At 35.7% G+C, this 23,525-nt stretch overlaps 1 protein-coding gene across 6 annotated transcripts in view; it reads right to left on the minus strand.

Moving 5' to 3' along the window:
* Window positions 1-5,433: 5,433 nt before the first annotated feature.
* Window positions 5,434-23,525, minus strand: part of IL15 (interleukin 15) — an 83,850-nt gene continuing 65,758 nt past the window's right edge. For all 6 annotated transcript variants that reach the window (XM_077139960.1, XM_077139961.1, XM_077139959.1 and 3 more), the window contains 6 exons: window positions 17,832-17,930; window positions 16,818-16,915; window positions 15,423-15,507; window positions 10,020-10,064; window positions 8,008-8,145; window positions 5,434-5,830 (listed from right to left, as the gene is read on the minus strand). In XM_077139960.1, the coding sequence (XP_076996075.1) occupies window positions 5,720-5,830; window positions 8,008-8,145; window positions 10,020-10,064; window positions 15,423-15,507; window positions 16,818-16,915; window positions 17,832-17,843 (489 nt within the window). In that variant the 5' untranslated portion in view covers window positions 17,844-17,930 and the 3' untranslated portion in view covers window positions 5,434-5,719. The remainder of the gene's footprint in view (window positions 5,831-8,007; window positions 8,146-10,019; window positions 10,065-15,422; window positions 15,508-16,817; window positions 16,916-17,831; window positions 17,931-23,525) is intronic.

The raw sequence follows: 23,525 nt of genomic DNA on the forward strand, positions 1-23,525 counted from the left end.
ACAGTTCATAAAGGGTAGATTTTGAAATATGAACAAAAGAATGATTTGAGGGCGGGCCACGGTGGCTCAGCAGGTAAGAGTGCTTGTCTGCCATGCCCGAGGACCCGGGTTCAATTCCCGGTGCCTGCCCATGTTAAAAAAAAAAAAAGAATGGTTTGATTTGGGGGAAAAGCATGAAAAATTGAATTTAGATTATTTCAAATGTTTACTTTGGTTCTTACGTTTACAAAAAGTGTTTTAACAAGTTGCAGCTTTATGCTTTCAATTTCCTAAGATCAACTGATGTGATCCATATTAACTAACATGAGAATACTTCAGAATTTTGAACACTCGAAAACTCTAAAGTTTAAACTCACTTATATGTTTATTTAGCCAAAAGGGTTCTTGATTACTAGAAATATTAGTGGTAATGTGTCTGACATTATGACCAATTAGGATACTTATTTCTCTAAGACTGTCTTGAAAGAAATGCATAAGCATAATTTGACTAGAGCAATGAGATGTGCAAGCATAGATGGAACACTGGGTGACAAATGAATGTTTCACTATAGAACCAGTTGAGATAGCAATAGCAGTCTTCGCAGATCACCTTTTCTAGTGGATAGTCTGTCAGTGAAGACTGCCAAAAGTGAATTAGTGTGAAGTAGAAGAGAGAGCGATTGCCAGATTGCAACACTATTTGTATCTGAAATGTTTCCTCCATGAGCCAACTAATCTTGAGAAGCCTGACAGTGATAAGAGAAAACAGCCCAGAGAAAAAGAAAGAATGGATTTGGTAAAATGCTGTTCATTATAACCAGCCCATGAGTAGAATTTCCCTTCTCTCATTACCCAAGTGGAGGAAAGAAACAATAAAGGATGGATACCACAGGAGGATAAAACCAAAGAACACAGAAATAGTTGCAAAAATTATTCTCCACGAAGTCAAATAAGGGCAACCTGATTTCTTCTATAGAAGTGGATTAAATAAAATATTCAATTATTGAAGAAAGATACAGGAGAATACCTAAGATATAAAGCAGTCAATGGGAAGACCTCAAGAAAGAAAGAGAAGAGGACAATCTATATTAAAATCTGCTCATAATAGAGTGGACATGACTGAAATATGGCAGATTGGCTCAAGAAAATAAAGCAAAATGGAAAGTAAAAGAATATTCACATGAAAATGATTACAGAGACAATGATTGAAATGAGGTGGAAAAGAATGTCTAAGAAGCATATACTTGGTATTTCTGAATTAATAACCATCATATAACATTAATAATAATATAATTAAATCTAAATAGAAATTAAATTATTTGATTTATGATTTAATTAAAAAGATTTAAATACGCTAATGCAAACTTACTATGTGTCAGAACTTCTAAGCACTTTGCATGCATTAACTTAGCTAAATCTCATAGCAATGCTGCAAGATAGACATCATTATCATTTCCTTATTACATTTGCAGAACCTGTGGTAATAACACACACCTAGTGCCTACCTCACATCTTACAAAACATCATACTGCCAGTAAAAACCAGAACTGAGGTTTGAACCCAGGCAACTGGCTCCGGAGCCACCGTTCTTAGTAACTATGCTATCATTTAAATAGAACAAAGATAAATTCAGATATATACTAGGAAAAAAAAAGGCCTTCTTGAAATAAATTCTTCAGTCTAAAGATATAAAGGGTGAAACACATCCCAAGGAAAAAAATAAACTAAAAGACAAACACCAATATTACAAGGATAAAGAAAGAATCACATATGTATTTTTTTAAAGTCTTATCCAAGGAAGAAAAAAGTATAATAGCCTAGACTCTCAATAGCAACACTGTATCCCAGGAAATAATCTATATGAGTCTCAGGGAAATAAAACAAGAGGTAAGAACTTTATATCCAGCCATGTACTCCTTCACACCGAAAGAGTGAAAGACTATATTATAGACCTTATTAGTCCTGAGTAATAGGTAAATAAATGGCTATTAGTACAGTGGGTTCCAGAGTCTGGGTTTGAAGTTTGGTTCTGTCCCTTCTAAAATATGCACCCTTAAATATATTATTTAATCTCTCTAAATGTCAGTTTCCTTACCTATAAAATGTGAAAATTTAGCAATACCTTCCTTTTTGCTTTTCTTTTTTTCTGTTCGAGTAAAATCAGGTTAAATTAAAATAAAATATTTTAATTTAAAATGTATGCAGTATGACCCCATTTTTCTAAAATTCTACATAATATCTCTCTTTTGGCTATCTCTCTATATCTTTATCAATCATCTATCTATCAATCACAATATTTATTTGTCTAGGTATTTATCTCTCCATCTGCCTTTCTATATAGAGAAATGGTTGGAAAGCAGTTCACCAATTAATGATGATTATTATGAAAAGCAAGATTTTGTTTGGTTATTTTTCTTTCTTCTTTACACTTTTCCATATTCCTTATAATTTTTAAAGACCTTATATCATTTTTACAAAACACAATACACCATTATTTGTTAAAATATTTTCCATTGGACAGTATCCAGGAATGTATTTTCAAACTCTCCACTCCTACTTTATATAGGTAATTGAGAAGTCATTAAAAAGGCAGATTGTTTAGAAATTGATCCATTTCTTATCTTATTCCTGGCAAGTTGGAAAGGGTAAAATATATATTGAAAAGAAAATATATATTGAAGAGAAGGAATTATATTGCATTGCATAATAATGTACTTTATGTAGTTATTAGTAGATTTGGAAAGTAAGAAAGTAGGAAAAAAATCCTTCTTTCTAAAACACCTAAAACCTAAATATCTGCAGAGGCTTGGTGCATAATATAAATGACCAAAGCAAATGAGTTATTAGTGCCTCTACAATGTTTGAGTGGTAGGAACTCTGATAACCTAGAGAGATCTCACTCTGTTGCAAAAAGGTCCAGATGAATAAAGAACAGTATTTCCTTTCTTGTTGTTAATGAGAAGACAGAAATTCAAATCTTTATGTGAACCCTCTTGATTTGTAAATGTTTTCTCTGATTTAAAATATAAGAAATGGGCCATCTGTGGGCCAAATTTCATCAATGGGCCACCAGTTTGCAACCTCTTCTTTATCTTGTTTTCTTATAAATATTATGGTTTATCCTTGGGTATGTGTACACTTGTCTGATACACTCATTTTCCACCAGGAAATCCAAAGAACTGCAATTCAAATTGGTGTGAAAGCCTTGAAGGGGACTGGAACTGCCAGTCTTGCAATGCTTATGTCCCCACTTCCTCTCTTCCTTCCTGGACTCATACCCAAGGCCACATCTATGGAGTTCTCACATAAACCTCCACAGCCTGCTACAGGATGAGTAGCCCAGATTTGGAAAAAGACACTGCTCCAGGGAGGAGTTTGAGGAGCAGTGGAAAAAGCTCGATTACAAAGAGACTGGGAGGTACCTAAGATGGACTGACAATGAAAGCTTTAACGTCTTACTTTCTCTTTACTTGGCTATCAGAAGAGTAGTATATAGCAAAAAGTTTGAAACCTCTCTGTGCAGATTTGAAACTGTTGTGTACTGCAGAAAAGCCATGTCCTTTAATCCTCATTCAATTTTGCTGAGTGGGATCTTTTTGATTGTTTCCATGGAGATGTGTCTCTACCCATTCAAGATGGCATTGTTTACTAGAGCCCTTTAAGAGGGAACCATTTTGGAAAAAACCTTTAAAGTCAATGGAGCCCACACAGCCAGAGACCTTTGGAAATGCAGAAGGTAAACTTCTCCGGGGAAGCCTTATAAAATGAGGAGGGAAAGCTAGCAGATGTTGTCCTGTGCCCTCCCAGCTGAGAGAGAAATGCCGAACTTTATCAGCTTTTATTTTGGAGTTAAGGTATCTTTATCTGGATGCCTTAATTTGGACATTTTCATGGCCTTAGAACTTAATAAATTTCCTTTTTAAAAGCCGTTCTGTTTCTGGTATATTGTATACTGGCAGCTCACAAACTACGCTTTCCATCCGCACCCCTCCATAATTCCTTTTTGCTACTCTGCTCTTTAAGTAAATTTTGATATGAAGTACAGCCTTGTCAGGTAGGGTTGTGGAGACTGAAGTGGTAAGAAACCAGAGGAAAGTGTGACTAGGCCAAATTCGCCCCTTGGCTGAAGCTCATGAGAACAGAGCAGCATCCTACCAAGAGGCCTAAGCCCAGGGTGAAACACCAGTGACTGCAGTTGAGTTGAAAGTGGCACAGATACTAAGCAGCATCTGCCAGGTGGAAAATGGATGAAACCTGTAGGACAAATACCTTGCTTTTCCATATACACTACGTACATATGTACATGCATATATACATATATGCTATGGAAAGCAACTTATATTTCCATATACTATACCTTTGGGTGAGCCAGCTGGGAAATGGGGACAAAGCTCAAGACTGATATTACTGAAGCATCATATTGGTTCTACTATCCTTAAAACCTACTCCCAAATTTATTGCATTCATGAATATTTTATGCTATTGTCAAAACAGTGATTATCAGAGAAAGACATATATTGGAAAAATCTATCACTGTGCCCAATTCTGGGAGAGATAATGGTTTTAGAAACTCAAAACTCTAATATATCTGCAGGCATAGAGTTAAAAGAAAATTGTAATGAGACAAGAATATTTCATTTCACTCAGTTTCATTAAAAGAGATCTTGCTGGTTTTAGACAGTATATTGTTTAAAAAATTATGAAAATTATTTGTTGTCAGATAATGTTGCCTTCAACAGATCAGCAGTTGCCTTATTCTATAAACATGGAAAAAAGAATGTGAAAGTAAAATACCTGTACTTGCAAAAGCATGGAATAAAAACATCATTGTAGGGGGTGCAAGGGTAGTTCAGCGGTAGAATTCTCACCTGCCATGCGGGAGACCCGGGTTCGATTCCCAGTCTATGCACTTCTCAAAAACAAACAAACAAAAGCCAAAAATTTAACAAATGGTGCTGCAGTAACAGAATATTCACATGGAAAAATGAAATGTGACGTCACCATACAGCACACACACACACACAAAAGCATCGTAATCATTCATTTTCTACACACAACTCTACCTATCTGTGAATAGTTATTACTGCCATCACTACCCCTGCTTTATCGATGCACAAGACATGCCAATACTTACAATTCTGATATTTGCCTCATAGCAGATGCTTTATATACCAATAACTAAATTATAGAGTAAAATACAGTATTCATACATGGTTCTTCCTTTTCTTGTTTAAACTCAATTCTTGCTCCAGGTGCTACTGGAAAGGTAGATGAGGGTTGGCAGTCAGTGGCTGCACACTAGCAGGAGCCAATTAGCCAACCGCTTACCCCCAGCAGTGATATCCAGCTCTACCCAGTATTGAATACCTTGATTATTACCCCTGAACAAATGTCTCCTCTCTTCTTATAAGAAGTAAAAATATCAGTGCAATTTCAAATGTTAAAATATGTACATCATTTTATTAAACATTTTACATTATATAACAATATAAACACATTCAGTAATAAATTAAAAATAAAAGAGTAAAATAAGTCTGAGGACAGTTCATAATCACTGTGTTACTCAGTGACATTTTTCTGCCTTCTTATCTAAGGAGTTCTTTGGATCCAAGATCCTGATCATCTTCTTGCTAGAAAATCTTATTTCGGCAGCACATTTGAAATGCAGAGTGTTTTGTGGTCTTGAAGCAGTGGGGAGACACTTGTTAATAATAGAAATGCTGAAGAGGAGCAACTGCAATCAAACAGGGTGGATGAACATTTGTACAATATGTACAAAACTCTTTAAAAATTCTTTAATATTTTTTTCCTCCAGTTCCTCACATTCTTTGCATCCAGATTCTGCTATATTCTGCCAAAAATAAGAAAACATGAGATTGGTTAGTCGAATGTGCTTCTTTCCTGGGAATATTATCTCCTCTGAACCATATGGTAAGATCTTGAGATGTGAAAATTTTGGTTAATTAACTTCCTGGTAGGAAGAACTAGGAAAAAGAGATTTGCAAGATTTGCTATGGGCTTGTTTTTCTTATTATGGATAAGAACTCTGAAAAAAAATGTAAGCCATGTTGGTCACGCCTCCCTTCAATTGTTTCTCATCATCTACTCGGAGGGAAAGGTACATGTCTCCCCGCAGGGCACATACACCCTCCAGGAATTATTTCTTACTGCTTTTAGCTCTCCCCACAGCCTTGAACATTAGAAATACTGAGCCCATGCCTTTCCTTCTTACACGCATAGCTTGCTATTAGATGGCACTTTGTTTTTTCTCTCTCTGCTTGCTACATACTTCCTCTTTAGTAGTAATCTCAGAGCCCCTTAATTAGATTTCTTTCATAGCATTTCATATGCTTTATGATATTATACCATTTTATGCTTTTTACAAAAATATTCTCTAAGCAGCTCCAGGAGGGCAGGGACAGTATTTTGATTGCCCAGCATTCTGCATAGGGCCTGACACACAGCAATCACTCCAGTCATTATGGGTTGAGTTGAACTGTTTAGGTGAATTCCTCAAACTGTATCCAGATTCATGGATATCTAGAATACTCCAAATGTAGTAACCATAAATAAACCTTTTTATAGATCATGTGAACCATGAGCGCTGTCCTAGCAAAAATCAAAATTAGATTTTTACATCAGTTATGTACTTGAAATTCAGATTTATCAATATTTGTCAAGCATATCTTCTCTTCCTGGCACTGTTGAACTTCATATAATGTGGTCTAATTTGGGCCTCAAAATAATCATGTCAGATAGGAATGTGGAGATGTCAAATGACTCATCAGAGAAATTAAATGACTCATCAGCAAGGTCTTCTGACCAAGAAGTCCTGCCCACCCATCTCACCTTGCAGCCCATTCCATGCCATGATGGGGGTGACTGTGACAATGACCCTGAAACAGTTTATCATTGCTGTTGTCATGCATTATCTGTTGCATAGCACCAGCTTCCCATGGATAAGATAGAGATAACAATCATGGAAGTATTTTAAACACTAATGCACTCATTTCATAAATAAGTGGAGTAACTAATATATGCCAGACCCTGTTCTGGGAATTGGGAATCAGCACTGAATGAAACAGGTGCAAAGACTTGCCCCCTTAAAGATGACATTTTAGCAGGGGAAACAGACAATGCCTCTTAAGTAACATATGTTGTATGTCAGATGGTGGGATATGCATGGAAGAGTGAGCAGAGGAGGGGAGAGTACTCAGACTTCAACTATAAATAGTTAATACAACTGAGAAAGCGAAGACCTAAAGCAGCTTGACAGTTAGGTATTCAGCCACACTAGTTCAGGGTTCTAGAGCTTTCAGTTGCTTCTGCTTGGATATACTCTCCCCCAACTCACCTTAAAATGGGAAAGAATTTGCTTCCCAGGACCCTATACATGTTCTTGTCACCTGGCACATAAGCACTTAAATTATTAATATATTTATAATATCCTTTGAATCATTTATCCTTTCAGTAGATGAAAGTACAGGCTACAGAGTGAAACTTCTTTGGTATGATTCACATTACTGTGTTAGTCTAGGTAAGATTTTCAGACCTCCTGTGCCCCAATTTCTTCAGTCCTCAATAGAAACAAATATACTTTTCTCCCAGCTCTGGAGCTTAAACAAATTATCACTTTAAAGCTTCAAGATTATCTGGCACACTACAAATGTTAGTAACTATTATTGATCTTATAGTTAAATACTTAAATATGCAATTGGATTATTGTCTATCCACTACACCTGACTATAAACACCTCAAGACCAGGGACCAAGTTTCCCTGGTTCACTACTCTGAGTCTAGCACTCAAGCAAAGTGCAAATTTTGTTGAATGAATAAGTCAATGGGGAGTTGGTGAGTGTGTGCACACTGGAGGTGCTGCCACTCCTAGATGCCATGCCACTGAAACTGAACTCTCTCCCAAGCACCTCTTTACAGTAGTAACAGCTTGTCCATTCTATCCAGTTAATACTTCTCCCAATCAAGTAAAAACATCAGATGTGACTTCTGTATGACTATTGGATAACTCACCCCACTAGAAGGTAAACTGCTGTTTGCTAGGACGATAAGGTTTTCTACTGTTTCATCAATGTCCATATTTTTGGATTCATGTGAAATGACTCGCAATTCCAGAAGAAAGCATTTCATCGCAGCTACTTTGCAATTTGGCTAAAAATAGAGTTCCAAGAAACATTATGAAGAAATTTTAATTATTTTGCCATTATTCATTTTCACATGGATGTAATTTTGATTTTTAAAAATCAATCCAAATATATTAAAAAGAAAACCAGTACCCGCAAAAAGTTTTACATTGGCAGCCATCTGGTTTTCTTCTTTTGGGGCTTTGAAATCAAAACCAAAATAAACCATGATAAAGCAATCAAGAATCATGGTGATATTATACAGAAGAAAGAAATAAAAGCTAAAGAAGGTGGAAATAATAGGCCCTTTTTTTTCTCATTGAGCACATTTCCCCCTGTGTAAAATGGCATTGAAACATGGACATGCACAGTACACATACAGAAATTTTTAGAATTGGATTATATCACTAACATTTCAAACAGTGGCAGCTACTAATCATGCTATTCCTGCAAGTTCCAAAGTTCCAGAAGCAGAAGTGATTCCAAGGAATTCATAGAAAAATCAAAACAAGAGAATTCTCTACTCATAGGCTGGACAATTCAGCAAAGAGCCTCTTGGACATCATAAAACACCACGAAAATACATTTCCCACGGGTGTTACTTAAAAAAAAAACAAAAACATCTAAACTTAGAAGGAAAAAAAAAGTTAACAGACACTGGGGACTTGACCATGACTTGTTTGACTTTGTGTTCCCAATGCCTTGCCCAGTACCTGGGACGAGCAGGCATTTATAAATGCTTACTGAATGGATGAAGGAAGGAGGGAAAACACCCATATGCCAAGCACTGATGATACTGCTTTTTCCCAATAGCAGCTGCACAAGATGGAAAGAGTAAATACTGTCACCATGTTGGCAATAATGAAATAAAGGTTCAGAAATGTTAAGTGACTTCCAAGCTAGGACTTGGCTGAGTCAATATTTAAATCTAGATTTCGATCTCAGTCAACTTTGCAACTCAAGTGTTGCAAGGTTACCTTCTTGCAAAGAGCAATCTCAGGACAATGACTGTTAGTGGTTAATTGGCTGCTTTCTGCTTTGAGAAAATGCAAAGAGAAATAGAAAACATGCTGAAGTCAGAGGAGGGAAACAATCTCTATGCGCAGCAGCCATGCCCAAATATCTCATGAGTATCTCTTCTGGTTTCTGGTTATGCTTCTCTCCAATGCTTAGAAAGTCTTGGGGAAGTGGGGAGTAAATTTTTGTATTTCAAAAAAGTTCTAATTGAGAATAATAGAGAACTGACTGTTCTGAAGACACAACATGCAGTTTGTCTTTCACGCAGTAAAGTTTCTTGGTTCTAGAGGGGAAGGATTAGCAACATAACTGAAATCATGCATGCCTCAAACAATGCTTGTTAATGAAACAGGTTTAAGATCATTTTTGAATTCTGTTAAATTTTATGTGGCTTATTTATTTTCTCACGTAGAGAGTAAGTGGTCAGCATTCTTTTAGACAAATGTAGAGGTTCACGAAGAATGCAGAACATGGATGCATTTAAGCAGTTTGTAGAAAATATAATTTGAGACAGTAACATACTACGAAATAAGTGATATACATTGAATACTTTTTAATTGCCTGTTAACCTGATTCTTGCATCTTATGGCATCATGAGTTAATTGAATCACAAAAAAAGTATCGTATATCTTTTTTTAACACTGATGGAAAAGGCTTTTTAAAATTTTGATTTTGGGCCATTACAAAAATACCATCAATATCGCTCTCTTTCTCAAGCCCCACCCCCTCAATATTTACTTATAAAATTAATTGATCATGAGTTCTAGAAACACACCAAAAGATGCTGCAAAAGCCACACTTATTTTAGTTAAATTGTGAAAAGATAGGTTTAGACTTCTGAAAACTAAAAATATAACAATTTGGGAAAAATTAAACTGTACTCACGTCAGCATCACTTTCAGTATATAAAGTGGCATCAACATGTATATACTGAAAGGAAACAAAATTAGATAATATTTAGTATCATGCCTAGTTAAAACAACTTACTGAAAACATGAAATTAAGTTGTCATTAAACTTTTTACTTTGAAATAATTTTTTATTCATATGCAATTATAAGAGAAAATTACAGTGATACCGTCTCCCCCCAGTGGTAACATCCACATAACCATTGTACAACATCACAACTAGGAAATTGAAATTGATATAATCCATTCACTTTATTCAGATTCTGCCAGTTTTACACCCACTAATGCCTGTGTCTATGTATGTGTGGCTCTGTGCAATTTTATCACATTGCAAATTCATGGAACCACAACCACAGTCAAAATACAGAGCAGTTCCAACACAAGAATCCTCCTGCTACCATTTTAGAGCCACATTCACTTTCCTATCCACCCTGTTTTTCTAACCTGTGAAAACTACTTCTCTATTCTCTGGCCCTATCATTTTGTCATGAAAAGAATGTCTCTTACTAATCGCATACAGTTATGTAGCACTTTGAGATTGACTTGCTTAACAAAGGATAATGCCCTGACGACATCCTGAGGGTATCAATATGTGGTCTGTCCATGATATGAGGAACACTTGGGTGGGTTCCAGTTTTCAGAAATTATGAATAAAGCTGCTATGAACACTTATCTGCATGTTTTTTTTTTTTGTATGAACATAAGTTTCAATTTTCTGGGATAAACACCCAAGCGTGCAACTCATAAATCATATGGCAGATACACATTTTGTTTTATAGGAAATTGCCAAATGACTTTCCAGAGAGATTGTACCATCTTACATTCTCACCAGCAATTTATGAGTGATCCAGTTTTTCTGTATCATTGCCAACATTTGGCATTATCACTATTTTTCTTTTAATTTAGTCATTCTTATAAGTGTATAGTGATAGCTCATTATGGTTTTAATTTGCATTTCTCTGAATAACATACAACCATATACTTGTACTTTCTGCCCAAAAGACTTGGGGTGATTAGCACTTTTATCCTTGCAAATCTGCATGCCTTTTAGTTCTTTTTCTTGACTCATTGAGCTGGCTGGAACTGCCAGTACCATGCTGGCAAAGAGGGATGAGAGGGGACAACATTGCCTTGCATCTAATCTTATGGGAAAACATTCTGTGTTTCACCCTTAAACATGTTAGCTGTAGGTTTTTTGTATGTGCTCTGTATCAAGTTGATCTGAGCTCGCTGAGAGATTTTATCATGAATAGGTGTTATATTTTTTCAGATGCTTTTTATGCACCAATTGCATGCTTGCCTTCTTCATCCCTCTGATATGGTAGATTACATTGATTTTTTTAAAATATTGTACCAATAATGCATACCTGGAATAAATCTCACTTGGTCAAATGCATAATTCTTTTTATATTTGTTGGATTTGATTTGCTAATATTTTATTGAGGATCTTTACATTTAAGTTTATAAGAGAAATTTGTCTGCAGTTTTCTTTTTTTGGTACTCTCTTTGTCCAACTTTAGTATCAGGGAACTAAATGTAATATCAGATGGGTTGGAAAATGTTCTGTCCTCTTCTGTTTTCTACAAGAGATTGTGTACAATTGGTGTTAATCTTCGTCACGTGTTCACTAGACTGTTCCAGTGAAATTGGCTGATTCTGGAGATTTCTTTTGGGGGAAACTGCAAGTGACAAATTTAATATATTTAATGACTATAGGACTATTCAGATTTTTTATTTCACCTTGATTAAGTCTTAGTAGTTTGTTGTTTTTGAGGAACTGGCCCATTTCTTCTACAATGTCAAATTCATGAGCATAAAGATGCACATAGTTTTCCCTTTGATGGTTGCAGTTCTGCTGTAAAATCCCCAGTTTCATTCCTGATATAGATTATTTATATCTCCTTTCTTTTTTAACACTGTCAATATTGCTAGACTAGAAAGTTTTAAATTTAATTGATTTTTTTCAAAATAACCAACTTTATATTTCATTATTTCTGTTTTCCTGATTTCAATTTCATTAATTTCTTCTCTTCTCTTTATTATTTATTTCTGCTTACTTCCAGTTTATTTTGCTCTTCTTTTTCTAGTTTCTGGAGGTAGGAACTTATTGATGTGAAACCTTTCATCTTTCCTAATGTGATCATTTGGGCTAAAATTTTTGCTCTCAGTATTACTTTATCTGTATCCTATATAGTTTGATATATCATACTTTCATTTTGTTCAATTCTATGTAAATTTACTTCCTTTGACACCTCCTTTTTTGACTCATGCATTATTTAGAAGTCTATTGTTTAATTTCCATGTGTTTGCAGATTTTCCAGTTGCATTTTTGTAACTGATTTCTGGTTTGATTCCATTGTGGTCAGATTCCATAAAGGGATGGTGGAATCCTCAAGTATAAGTATGGATTTGCCTATTTCTCTTTTCAACTGTACTTGTTTTAACTTCATGCATTTTAAGACTCTGATTTTCGGTGAATACACATTTAGGATCAATCTATCTTCCTGGTGGATTGATCTTTTATCATTTCGCAATGTGCCTCTTTGACTGTAGTAATTTTCTTTGCTTTGAATTCTACCTTACCTGATATTAACATAGCCACTTTTTTTTATTAAAATTTTCATGGTATATATTTTTCCAACCTTTTACTTTCAACCTACCTTCCTACCTAAGTCATTGTATTTGAAGTGAGTTTCTTGTTAGCAGCATATACTGTAGTAGGATTATGTTTTGTTATCTACTCTATCAATCTCTATCTTTTATTTGGTGCATTTAGACCATTTGCATATAATGGGATTATTAATACTTTAGGGCTTAAATGTGCCATTTTAATACTTGTTTTCTTTGCCCCCCCCCATTTCTCTTTCCTCAGTTTCTCTATTCTTACCTTCCTTCCTCTGAATTACTTATATGGTTTTTTTTTAGATTCCATCTTGATTTATTCGTAGCATCTTTGGGTATTTCACCTTGTATCATTTTCTTGGTGGTTGCTTTAGATATTACAAAATATATACATAAATTATCCCAGTCTACTGGTGTCCACATTTTACCAGTTTAAGTGAGGTAAAGAAACTTTACTTCTTTTTACCTCTTGCACATATAATGTAATTAATTGCTTAATTTCCTGATATACATTGAGAATACCATCAGGCAGTGTTAGAATTTTACCTTCAATTATCAAACATAACTTAGAAAACTCAAGAAAAGGAAAGTCTTATGTTTACCCATATTTTTACTCTTTCCATTGTTCCTTCTTCTTTCCTAATGTTTCAAGATTTCTTCTTGTATTATTTCTGTTCTATCCAGAGAACTTCTTTAGTCATTCTTTTAAGGTAGATCTGTTAGCAGCAAATTCTATGAATTTTCCTTCACCTGAGATTGTCTTGGTTTCCCCTTATTCCTGAAGAATATTTTCTCTAGATGTAGAATTCTCGGTTGATCTTTCTTTCCTTTCAGCACTTAAAAAATGTGTGCCATTCACTTCCAGACTCCATGGTTTCTTATGAGAAACTTGCTGACATTCTCATCTTTGCCTGTATTTAAGGGTCATTTCTTTCTCACTGCTTTTAGAAATTTTTTCTTTGTCTTTTGTTTTCAGGAAATTAATTATGATGCATTTTTGTGTGTATTTTCTTGGGTTTGTTCTCTTTGGGATTTGCTCAGTTTCTTAAATCTATAGGTTTATGTCTTTCACTATTATTTGGAGAAATTTTTAGCCATTGTTTCTTCAAGTACTTTTTTTATCCCCACTCTCTTCTCTTTTTCTGGATTGCTGATGACATAAGTGCTGGATCTTTTGCTTTTGTCTCACAGATCCCTGCGGCCTTGTTTATTTTTTTAAGTCTGCTTTCTCTCTCTTGTTCTTTCTTCAAGTTTACTATCTTCCCTCTGTTATATTCATTCTGTTATTGAGCCTCTTTCAGTGAGTTTTGCATTTCAGCTATTTTATCTTTCAGTTCTATAATTTCCATTTGGTTCCTTTTCTTATCTTCTATTTATTTTTTGAGAATATCTGTTTTATTATTTGTTTCAAAGATATTTCTAATTGTAATTGCATTTTTATGATGGATGTTTTAAAATCCTGGCCAGAAAATTCCAACATCTGATCCATCTTGGTTTTGGAATCTGTTGTTTTTTCTCATTCAAGTTGTGATTTTCCTGCATCTTGGAATGAGGTTAATTTTTAATTTTATCCTGGATATTGTGGCTATACTGTTAGAAAACTCTGGTCCTATTTATATCTTCTATTTTAGCCTGGACTCACCTTATTTAGGGTTAGCGTACAGCTTCTGACCTACTTTTGTCTGCTGTGATTCCAATGACATTTTTGTTTTCAGAACCTCTGTAGTGCTACTTTCACATGCTTGGTTTGTTGAGTACCACTGGGGCCCCCACTAATCCTTACTGGTGTCACACACAAGAGCAGAAGGCACGTCCCCAATCTGGACCACTTGGTTTCTTTACATAGAAGATGGGAATTTTGGTCGCCAGGGACAAAGAGCACCTTTCCAGGCCACTGTCATCAAGAGGCTCCAGCTCTGTCTCCCCTGCTGGTTCTACCAGGCCACCTGGGAGTGAGAAAGACAGTCTCCAGCCTTCAGGATGAAGAACACCTCCTGGGCCAGACCACTTGTTACTGGCAAGATTCCTTCAGCAGGTGCCATCCAGCTGCCTGGTTTGTCTAGGTAGGTCTATTCATTTTGAAAGGCTGCAGTAACAAAGTACCACAATCTGGTGGTTTAAAACAACAGAAATTATTTTATAGTTCCAGAGGCAAAAAGTCTGAAACCAAGTTGTTGGCAGTGCTGTGCTCGCTCTGAAACCTGTAGTGGAGAATCCTTCCTTGGCTCTTCTAGCTTCTGGTGTTTGCCCACAATCCTGGGCACTCCTTGGTTTGCATTACTCTAATTCCTGTTTCCGGCTTCACATGGCCTTCTCCCTTATGTGTCTGTATCTCTGACCCTTCTCCCCTTCTCACAAGGACATGAGTTACGTTGGATTAGGGCCCACCCTGCTCCATGACCTTACCTGAACTTAACTGCATCTGCAGGGCCCTGTGCAATGGTCACACTCACAGGTACCAGGGTTCAGGATTTCAATCTACCTTTTTTGAGGGACACAATCCAATCTCTAAAAGCAGGAGACAGGCGTCATCAGCCTGTGGAGGCAGACTGGCTGCTTAAAAATTAAGTTCTGAAGAGAATTTGAATCTGATAACTGTAAGGGAAATATTTCATTTGAAGCTTTATGAGGAGCCCACTTTTCTACAAAATTGTTATTGTTTAAAGTGAGTTTTTTTTTAGGACTGACAGCAAAACACAGGGAAAGGCATTCTCTATAAGAGTTTTACCAGATGTTTTATGAAAAAAATGGGTACTTACTTGAATAAGATCTTCAATTCTTCTCAAATCACTTATTACATCCTGCCAGTGGGCTCCTGTTTTAGGAAGACCTGCACTAATACAGCTGAAAACAAAACCAAAGAGTAAAGCATTTTGGATATTGTCTTGACGGACACACAGGCAAATGAGCAATCAATTTTTTTTTATTCTGACTGTTGAAAAGGTCAGTGTCATCCCTGCCTTTGTGTATTCAACAGCCCGGAGGGTGAGCATAATACTCAACATATAGTACAACCTTGATATTTTAGGTTAACCTCAGGACAGACCAATCTGATTAGAGAAATGACTAATCAGATGATTAATTTATGAATAATCTGATGCAATTCATCACAATGAAATAGAAACAGTACAAGATGTGTAGCAAATGTTCAATTATGATTTTGCCTGAATTTCTAATTTTCTCCGTGTAAAGGTCCCAACAGATGGTTAAGCTGGATAAATAGGTGACGTTCTTAAAATGAACAATAATCATTTTCATTAGTAAATGTGAGAGTAATTGTTCTTTACAATAGGGTGACTGTGCCCCCGGCATGCCACTCACACTGTCACTATGCCTGAAGATCCTTTCTTCGTAAATGTCACATTTTTTCAGCCCAATCTAGGCTGAATGCTCATATGCTTATTCATTTCAGTAAAATTTAAATTTAATATCTGGACATCAGACACATGCACTCACCAAGCCACTGTGTAATTAATCATTCTTAGAGCTTCTGGAAAAATAGTCATTTTTTGATGGATTCTGTACAGAAGCATACCAGCTAACACAAACCTGCCTTACACAGAAGATTTGCCTGCACAAATCTACTGTTTCACAAATGTGAAGGCATTAGTAGAGTAAAACTGATTAGAAACTATAGATTGGGTACTTTAGGCTGACTGGGTGCAGTGTGTTAGTTATTAGGCAAGGAAAAATATGAACATTTTCTAGGAGGAAGAGCAAAAGGCCTAAAGAAAGAAAGAAATGTTTGAAACAGAGCTAAGCTAGGGCTCAAAGCATAGGAAAAATCACTGCCAAGAATGAATCAAAAATGATATGGAGGAGCCCAAAATACCAAATTTCTATCTCTGTGAAGAATATTCAGGATGTCAAATTAAGGGGCATACTTCCAAGTTTAATTAGTTACCATGAAGTTCAATTTATTTGGAGGATAAAATACAAAGTTGGAATATGTCCAGATCATGGAAATGTTCATTTGGTTTTATCCAAACCTCCTCTAAATCTTCAAAATCTACCCACTGTCCTGCCGTACCCCAAATACTGTGTGTCAGCAATTTAAACACAATGAATCAAACATATAATTGACTAGAGAAGACATTATTGAAGGGCAGTGATCTTATTAGCAATGTGTAATTTATACCTAAAAATAAGATTACCCAAAAACGAAGACATGAATGACAGCCTCATTTAAAAAATGACTATTAAGAAGTAAACACAAGTAACACTGGATGGAAGTACTTCTCAAATATGGTTTCTGAAAAATATAACCAGAGACAAAACAGTTAAAAAAATGTTTTCATTTAAAAAGATGTTAAAATAACATTGCATCTTATTTGTAGGTCCAAAAATGTACATTTATCAAAGTTTCAGAATTACTGATCCTTATCAGAATTAATAAGACTAAAATTTACCTTTTATGTTTCCCCCCACCTCCAACTCTCTTTCCCAGGTGAAAAATTCTTGAACCCATATTTCTACAGATGTATTTTAATGACAAAAATTCAACAGAGTTTATACATTTACTAATTTACATATACACTAGTGTCACTGCTTAATCTCGTTTATCTATTACCCTTAACCTCCCTATCATTCTTCTCTCCTTTTTAATAGGCCAACATATTTTATATAGGAAAGATTAATAAGATATATTACTAGCATAAGCACATTCATTATATATTAATTTTACGTAACCTTATGCAAGTTCAGTATATATTAACATCGTTTAGAAACAAACTGTACAGAAATGGAACCAACTAAAGATACTATATGCTATCCCCAAAGCCACTGTATAATGATTTTCTTGATGATTTAATAAACTATTTACCATAGAACCTCCCAGGGTTTTAATACTTTTGCCTGCTTCTTTCATATTATCAAAACCTTCGAGGGCCTCTTTACAGTAAATTCAGAAAGCAGTGCTTACACCACATTAAATAAGAATCTGTGCTTCTTAATTTATTTATATTATTAATTAATACAATACACTGAACTTACCCTCAGTGACTACACAAACTTCTGAATAGATACACATTTAAAGAACAAAGTAGAGTGGTATCTGTGATATCCTAAAATCTTTAGCAAATAATCATATGAGTTATTATGAGATATCTGAGAGTCTTGTGACCTTTGAAGAAGAGTTCGTGTACTCTTTTCACTATAATTTTTCTTACCGAAATTCTCATTACTTAATGCCCGGGTAAATCCTTAAGCACTGAAGAAAAGCTGACTATGGCAATGGGTTCCCAGCAGCCATCCATCCAGAATATCTCCTACAATACAATTCAAGGTGAAAGATGATCTATTAAAAGCAGAAGTGAACCAGTAGGACAAAAGAAAGATAAATCAATTAATGTTTATTGAGCACTTATGGTTTATGGGTACTGTGTTATTAACTTAACATATGTATCACAATTAATCCTTTAACAGACATATTTGGTAGGGTTAGCAGCGTTTGGGTAATTTGTTTAGACCCCACAGCAAAGTCCATGGCAGCTGGGATTTTGAAACTAGGCATATCTGATCACAAAGCCCAAACCCTTTGTATTAGATGACATCACTGGAGTGGTAGATTTCAAAGCCATATCAGTGAAAAGTACAAACAAATTAATACCTGGACTCTCGCAAATTGTTAATCTAATTTACAATAGCAGCAGCTGTTTCTACAGACACTGAATAGGGATCTTCGGTCTTTGAACTAAAGCAGTGTTAATGGAAACATTATTTCAGAATTTCATAAGGAAAAAATTCTGCTTTTTCTAATTCAAAGCAAGTGAAGAATGTGAAGATTGTCCATTTCCATATTCAATTCCAATTCATTAAACAAAAATTTATGACCAAAATATATAGAATACATAAAAAAATATTTTTGCTGTCTTTTAAAAATAGTAAGCATTTGGTGCCATACCCCCAAATGCAAAATATGCTATCTCTACTGACATAAATATTCACTGCAATTAAGTTCTGTACACTCAAATATTATTTTACTTTTCTGAGGTTTCTGAAATATAAAAAAAAACTGCTTGCTTTAAAATGTATGATGTATAACTATCAAAAGGGAAAATTAGTATTATCTAGTGAGTAAATTAAAATAAAGGCATATCAAATAGGAATGTCTTTGTTCCCCACAAGAAAATATTAAATTGAATCATCCTGTTACATAAGACCTCATCACCTATGAATTAATTTATTTCAAGCAAATTTTCTCCATTGCTTTCATCTCACAAACATTCTCTTCATTGATTTATTATCTCAGTGCTTCAAACTTTCTAGAAACTTTCAGAATTTTCTTTGTAGTTCCATCTAAGGCCTCTTAAATTCTCTACATCCTTTTTAGTTGCGGTGGTTCCAATCTCCACATTGTTTAAAATACAATCTTGACTAACTTGGGGAGGGAATAGAAACCATTTTAGTAAAAAAATGAAGATTTCACTCCTGGACTTGTAAGGCAGTGAGTTAATTCCTCTTTAAGCCAGAGGTATGTTAAACATTTACCAGTGTCACAGTGTACTTTCACTGCCCTACCCAGCCACCCCATGCTGGCATAAGTAAAAGGAGACAAAGGACTTAAGTCAAAATTCTTCATAATAGAATGCATTTGTCAAATGTGGAGGAAAGAAGTGAAATGTCCTCAAAAGTCTCTAACAAAATAATGATTATGGAGACCAGTGTAGCTTAAAAAGGGAAATTTTATAGCTTTGATTTTCTTTTGGCAAAAGAACTTGCATGATTCTTCGAGGAGACAGCAAAGAATCTGGCTTTTCTTAGCAGCTTTCAATGCATCAAATCTGCCATTTATTGTAGTTTTGTGGACCAATAATTTTATCAGAAATATATATCTATTTATTCATACAAAAATACACACACATATATTTAATGCACAAATACATAAAAAATATTAAATATACTTGCGTGTGTGTTGTGCCTAAATCCATAAGGGCCAGAAAGGCCTGAAAAGATAACATACAACATTCCTTTCTCTTTGCTTAGGCCTCAATGCTAACTATTAATATAATTAGTATAATAGTTGTGCTATTGATTAAAATAGGTGCTATTTACATAGCACTCTAATGTTTATGAAATTGCTCCATATGTTTTATCACATCTAATCCTAGCACTATCCTTATAGGAACGATATTATTCTTTATCAATGAAGAAACTGAGGCCCTAAAAAGTTAACTTGTCTCAAGTATATGTCATATATGCAGCCAATGAAATTTTTACCCACCATCGGGGTGGGTGTAGGGAGCTACAGGAAATTTCGCAAATAGGAAGGCATCTAATCCACTTGAATCGAATAAACAGCCACTGCACGCTGATCATTTAAAAACAGGGTTTTCAATCTCTTCTGATGTGCAACAGAACTTGAGATCTTTCCAATAAGTTCCCTCATTTGATTCTCACATAATTGCTTTTAAAGAAGTGTGGCTCAGCCTAGGCTAATTACTTTCTGAGAAGGCAAATACAAAGATGAAATTAATTTTCTGCTTTTGTTTATGTGCATCTTTGGAGCACCACAGAAGGGTGCAGACTTTAACCCTGGGGTAGATACCCACATGGTTGTGAAATGTTCTTGTCAATAGCACCTTTGGCCTGTCCTTTGCTCTCCTGGTGTCTGGAGCTGGGAATGAATAAAGTCTAAATCCCAACTCTACACTTAAGGCACTCACAGAGCATAAACTGGAATTTGCTGGAATCTTTTGACTGCATCTCATTGCAGGATCACTTGACAGTACTGCAGGTCTAGCAGTACAGCACTGTTCTGGGGCAATACATCTCACAAGTGGAAACACCAACAAATCTTGGCAGCTATTACCTCTTTAATTCTGGAGTGGGGGAGCGTCTTGTGAAAATAATTATAGACATGTTACATCCTGCTCAAATTTTATTGTTATTCTTAATGAGGAAAAATAATCTAAATATTTGCTGATGTTGGTTTCTTCCCTAATCATTTACTTACTTAGTCACACATTAAAATTTCATTTATTTATTTAACAACAAAAGTATTGGTTTATTTAGTAAACAGATTCATCCATTCACTCAGGAAACTACATAAACGAAAGGCAAACCAAAATTCAGTGTTTATGTGGAATATAAAAAATATAAAACAGCATTCCTGTCCTAATTCATTTAGTAAATATTTATTAAGTACCTGCTATCTGGTAGGCATGGATGACTTTGACACACATCAGTGAACAAAGAGGACATAGAACCTTGATTTTACTGGAAAAGACAGACCATAAATGTGATGCATAAGTAAGTTACATATATTATTAGAGAGTGGCAAAAACTATAGAAAAAAAACAGAACAAGATAAGGAAGATGGGGTTGCAATTTTAAGGAGGGTGGTTAAGGTAGGGTTCAGTGAGAAAGCAATATCAGATCAAAGATTAAGGGCAGTGAGGATGTTCACCCCACAAATATCTGGGTGAAGAACATTCTAGGCTGAGAATGTACTCAGAAACAAAGATCTAAGGACAGATGCGTGCCTATGAGTATGAGAAACTGAAAACAGACCAGTGAAGTAAGCAAGTGAAAGGGTTTAATGAGATGACGTCAGAAAGACAGAGGGGAAGGCTGGATCAGTTAGGGGCTTTTAAGTCACTGCAAGAATATGAAATGAGAAACCACTGCAGCATTTTTAATAGATAATTGACATAGTCTGGATACCTTTTTAAGAATCCCTCTGGATCTTGGGTTGAGGACAGACTGTGGGCATAGGGCAAGAATGGAGGCAGAGAATTCTGTTAGGGGAGACTACAATAATGCAGGTGAGAGACGGTGATAGCTACTACCAGGGGAGTGGGCTATGGAAACACTCTGATGAAAGAGCCAGTAGGAGTTCCTGACAGGCTTGAGGTGGAGTATAAGAGTAAGGGGAACATCAAGAATTACTTCAAGTTTTTTATCCTCAGCCACTGAGCAAATGGAGCTGTCATTCATGGAGACAGGGGTAACTACGGGTTGAGAAGGTTTTTTGAGGGATCAGGAGTTTGGTTTTGGACATGTGAGTTTGAGAGGTCTTTTAGATATCCATGTGGAGATGACAAATAGTAATTGGATACATGAATCTTGAGTTCAGGAGCACACCATGAGCTGGAGATAGATATGGGATGCATAAGCTGGTTGAAATCACCAAAGGAATGGTAGAGGTGAAGAGGAGAACCAAAGACTAAGCCTGGTTTACTTCAATAGTAATTAGACATGGAGCAAAAAGAAGAATCAGTAAAGGAAAACCTGAAGAAAAACCAAAAGGCATGATCAGTGAAGGAGGGGTAAAGGAAGAGTGTGATGTACTAGAAGTCAAGTGAGGAAAATATATCCAAGAAAGGGATTGATGAATGTGCCAATGTCAAGCAAGATGGGACTTAAGCGGTAACCACTTGCCTTAGCAGCCTACAGGTTGCTACTGATTTTTAGGGGAATGATGGAGGCTAAAGCCTGATTCAAATGGGTTTAGGAGAAAGTGGGAAGAAAGGATTTGTAAAATGCTAGCTATTAGAGATTTAACCAAGTCCTTGACAAAGACAATGTTCAAGTCCTTACCTATCCCAGTGGGTGTGAATCCATTTGTAAATAGTATCTTTGATGGCGTTTTTAGTAAAGATGAGGCCAAATCGAGGGAGGGTAGACCTTAACTCATTATGGCTAAAGTTTTTATAAGCAAAGAAAATTGGACCAGAGTATGAGACAGAAAGAGACAGATCACCCTGTGGTAGAGGCAGAGATCGAGCCAAGAGCAAACTAGGATACTACAGACTTCGGAAGAAACATGGCCTGCTAATGCCTTTATGTTGGACTTCCAGGCCTGAAAACTGTAGGACAATAAGTGTCTGTTTTTCTACCATTCTGTGCTATTTGTCATAGCAGCTCTGGCAAACCAAGACAAGTGCAAACAATGTTTTGAGAATACTGCTCCAACAGGAAGAGATAAAAGAGGTAGTAACAGTTCTTAGAATATGGAGGAAATAACAGGATGTTTGTTTGTTGATAAGACTGATTGCTTAGAGGGAAGAAAATTGAAGTTACTGGGAGACAGGGAGAACTGTCAGAACTTAAAATACAATGATGCTATGGGCTCTGTTTAACAGGAAAACATCAGCAGTACCACAGCAAAACCAGGGTACATAATGGGGGAGAAGGACAAGAGATAAGGGGAGGTCTAGATTTCCTATTTGGTGAGGATGTGTTTATTGGTTATCTTCCTCTTGGGAAAAATGAAATTATCTGAAATTGGGAGTGTTGATAGGCTGTGGGCTTTGGGTATCATGCATGATGCCTAATGAATGCAGGTGGCTGAAGGATGCACTAACTGAGAAATAGATTAGTGAACAATAGTGTATTCATATGATCGAATACTGTGCTGCTACAAAAAGGAGCGGAATTTTGAGGCATGCAATGATGTGAATGAACCCGTGGGACCTTTGGCATGGCAAAATAAGCCAGAAACAAAAAAGCAATTATTGCACGGACTCCTTCAGAAAATGTTAATAAGAAAACAGGGGCCTAGATTGTAAGGTCTTATAGCAGCCACATTTAATCCAGAGTCGTAATTATTATTTCTGGATTTTGAGAGGCTCTTTTATATATGTATAACCTGGTATTTAGAGATAAGAATGAAACCATTCAGGTCAGGATTAAGGCAATTTAGATCACAGGGGTAAGGAAGGCATTGCTTAAATTTTACAACCTCACCTACTCTTTGAGACCAAAAGAAGAAAGGTTTCTTTTGTCCAGAAACTAAATTTGCTGTAGCACATAAACTAATTGAACTAGTTTGGATAGCTCTTTAAATGGTCAAAACACAGGAAGCACAGAATAAGGATGAAGCCTTTTAATCCTGTATAACTTAATGTAATGCCTGGATG

The sequence above is a fragment of the Tamandua tetradactyla genome, chromosome 22, assembly GCF_023851605.1.
Source record: "Tamandua tetradactyla isolate mTamTet1 chromosome 22, mTamTet1.pri, whole genome shotgun sequence".
NCBI lineage: Eukaryota > Metazoa > Chordata > Mammalia > Pilosa > Myrmecophagidae > Tamandua > Tamandua tetradactyla.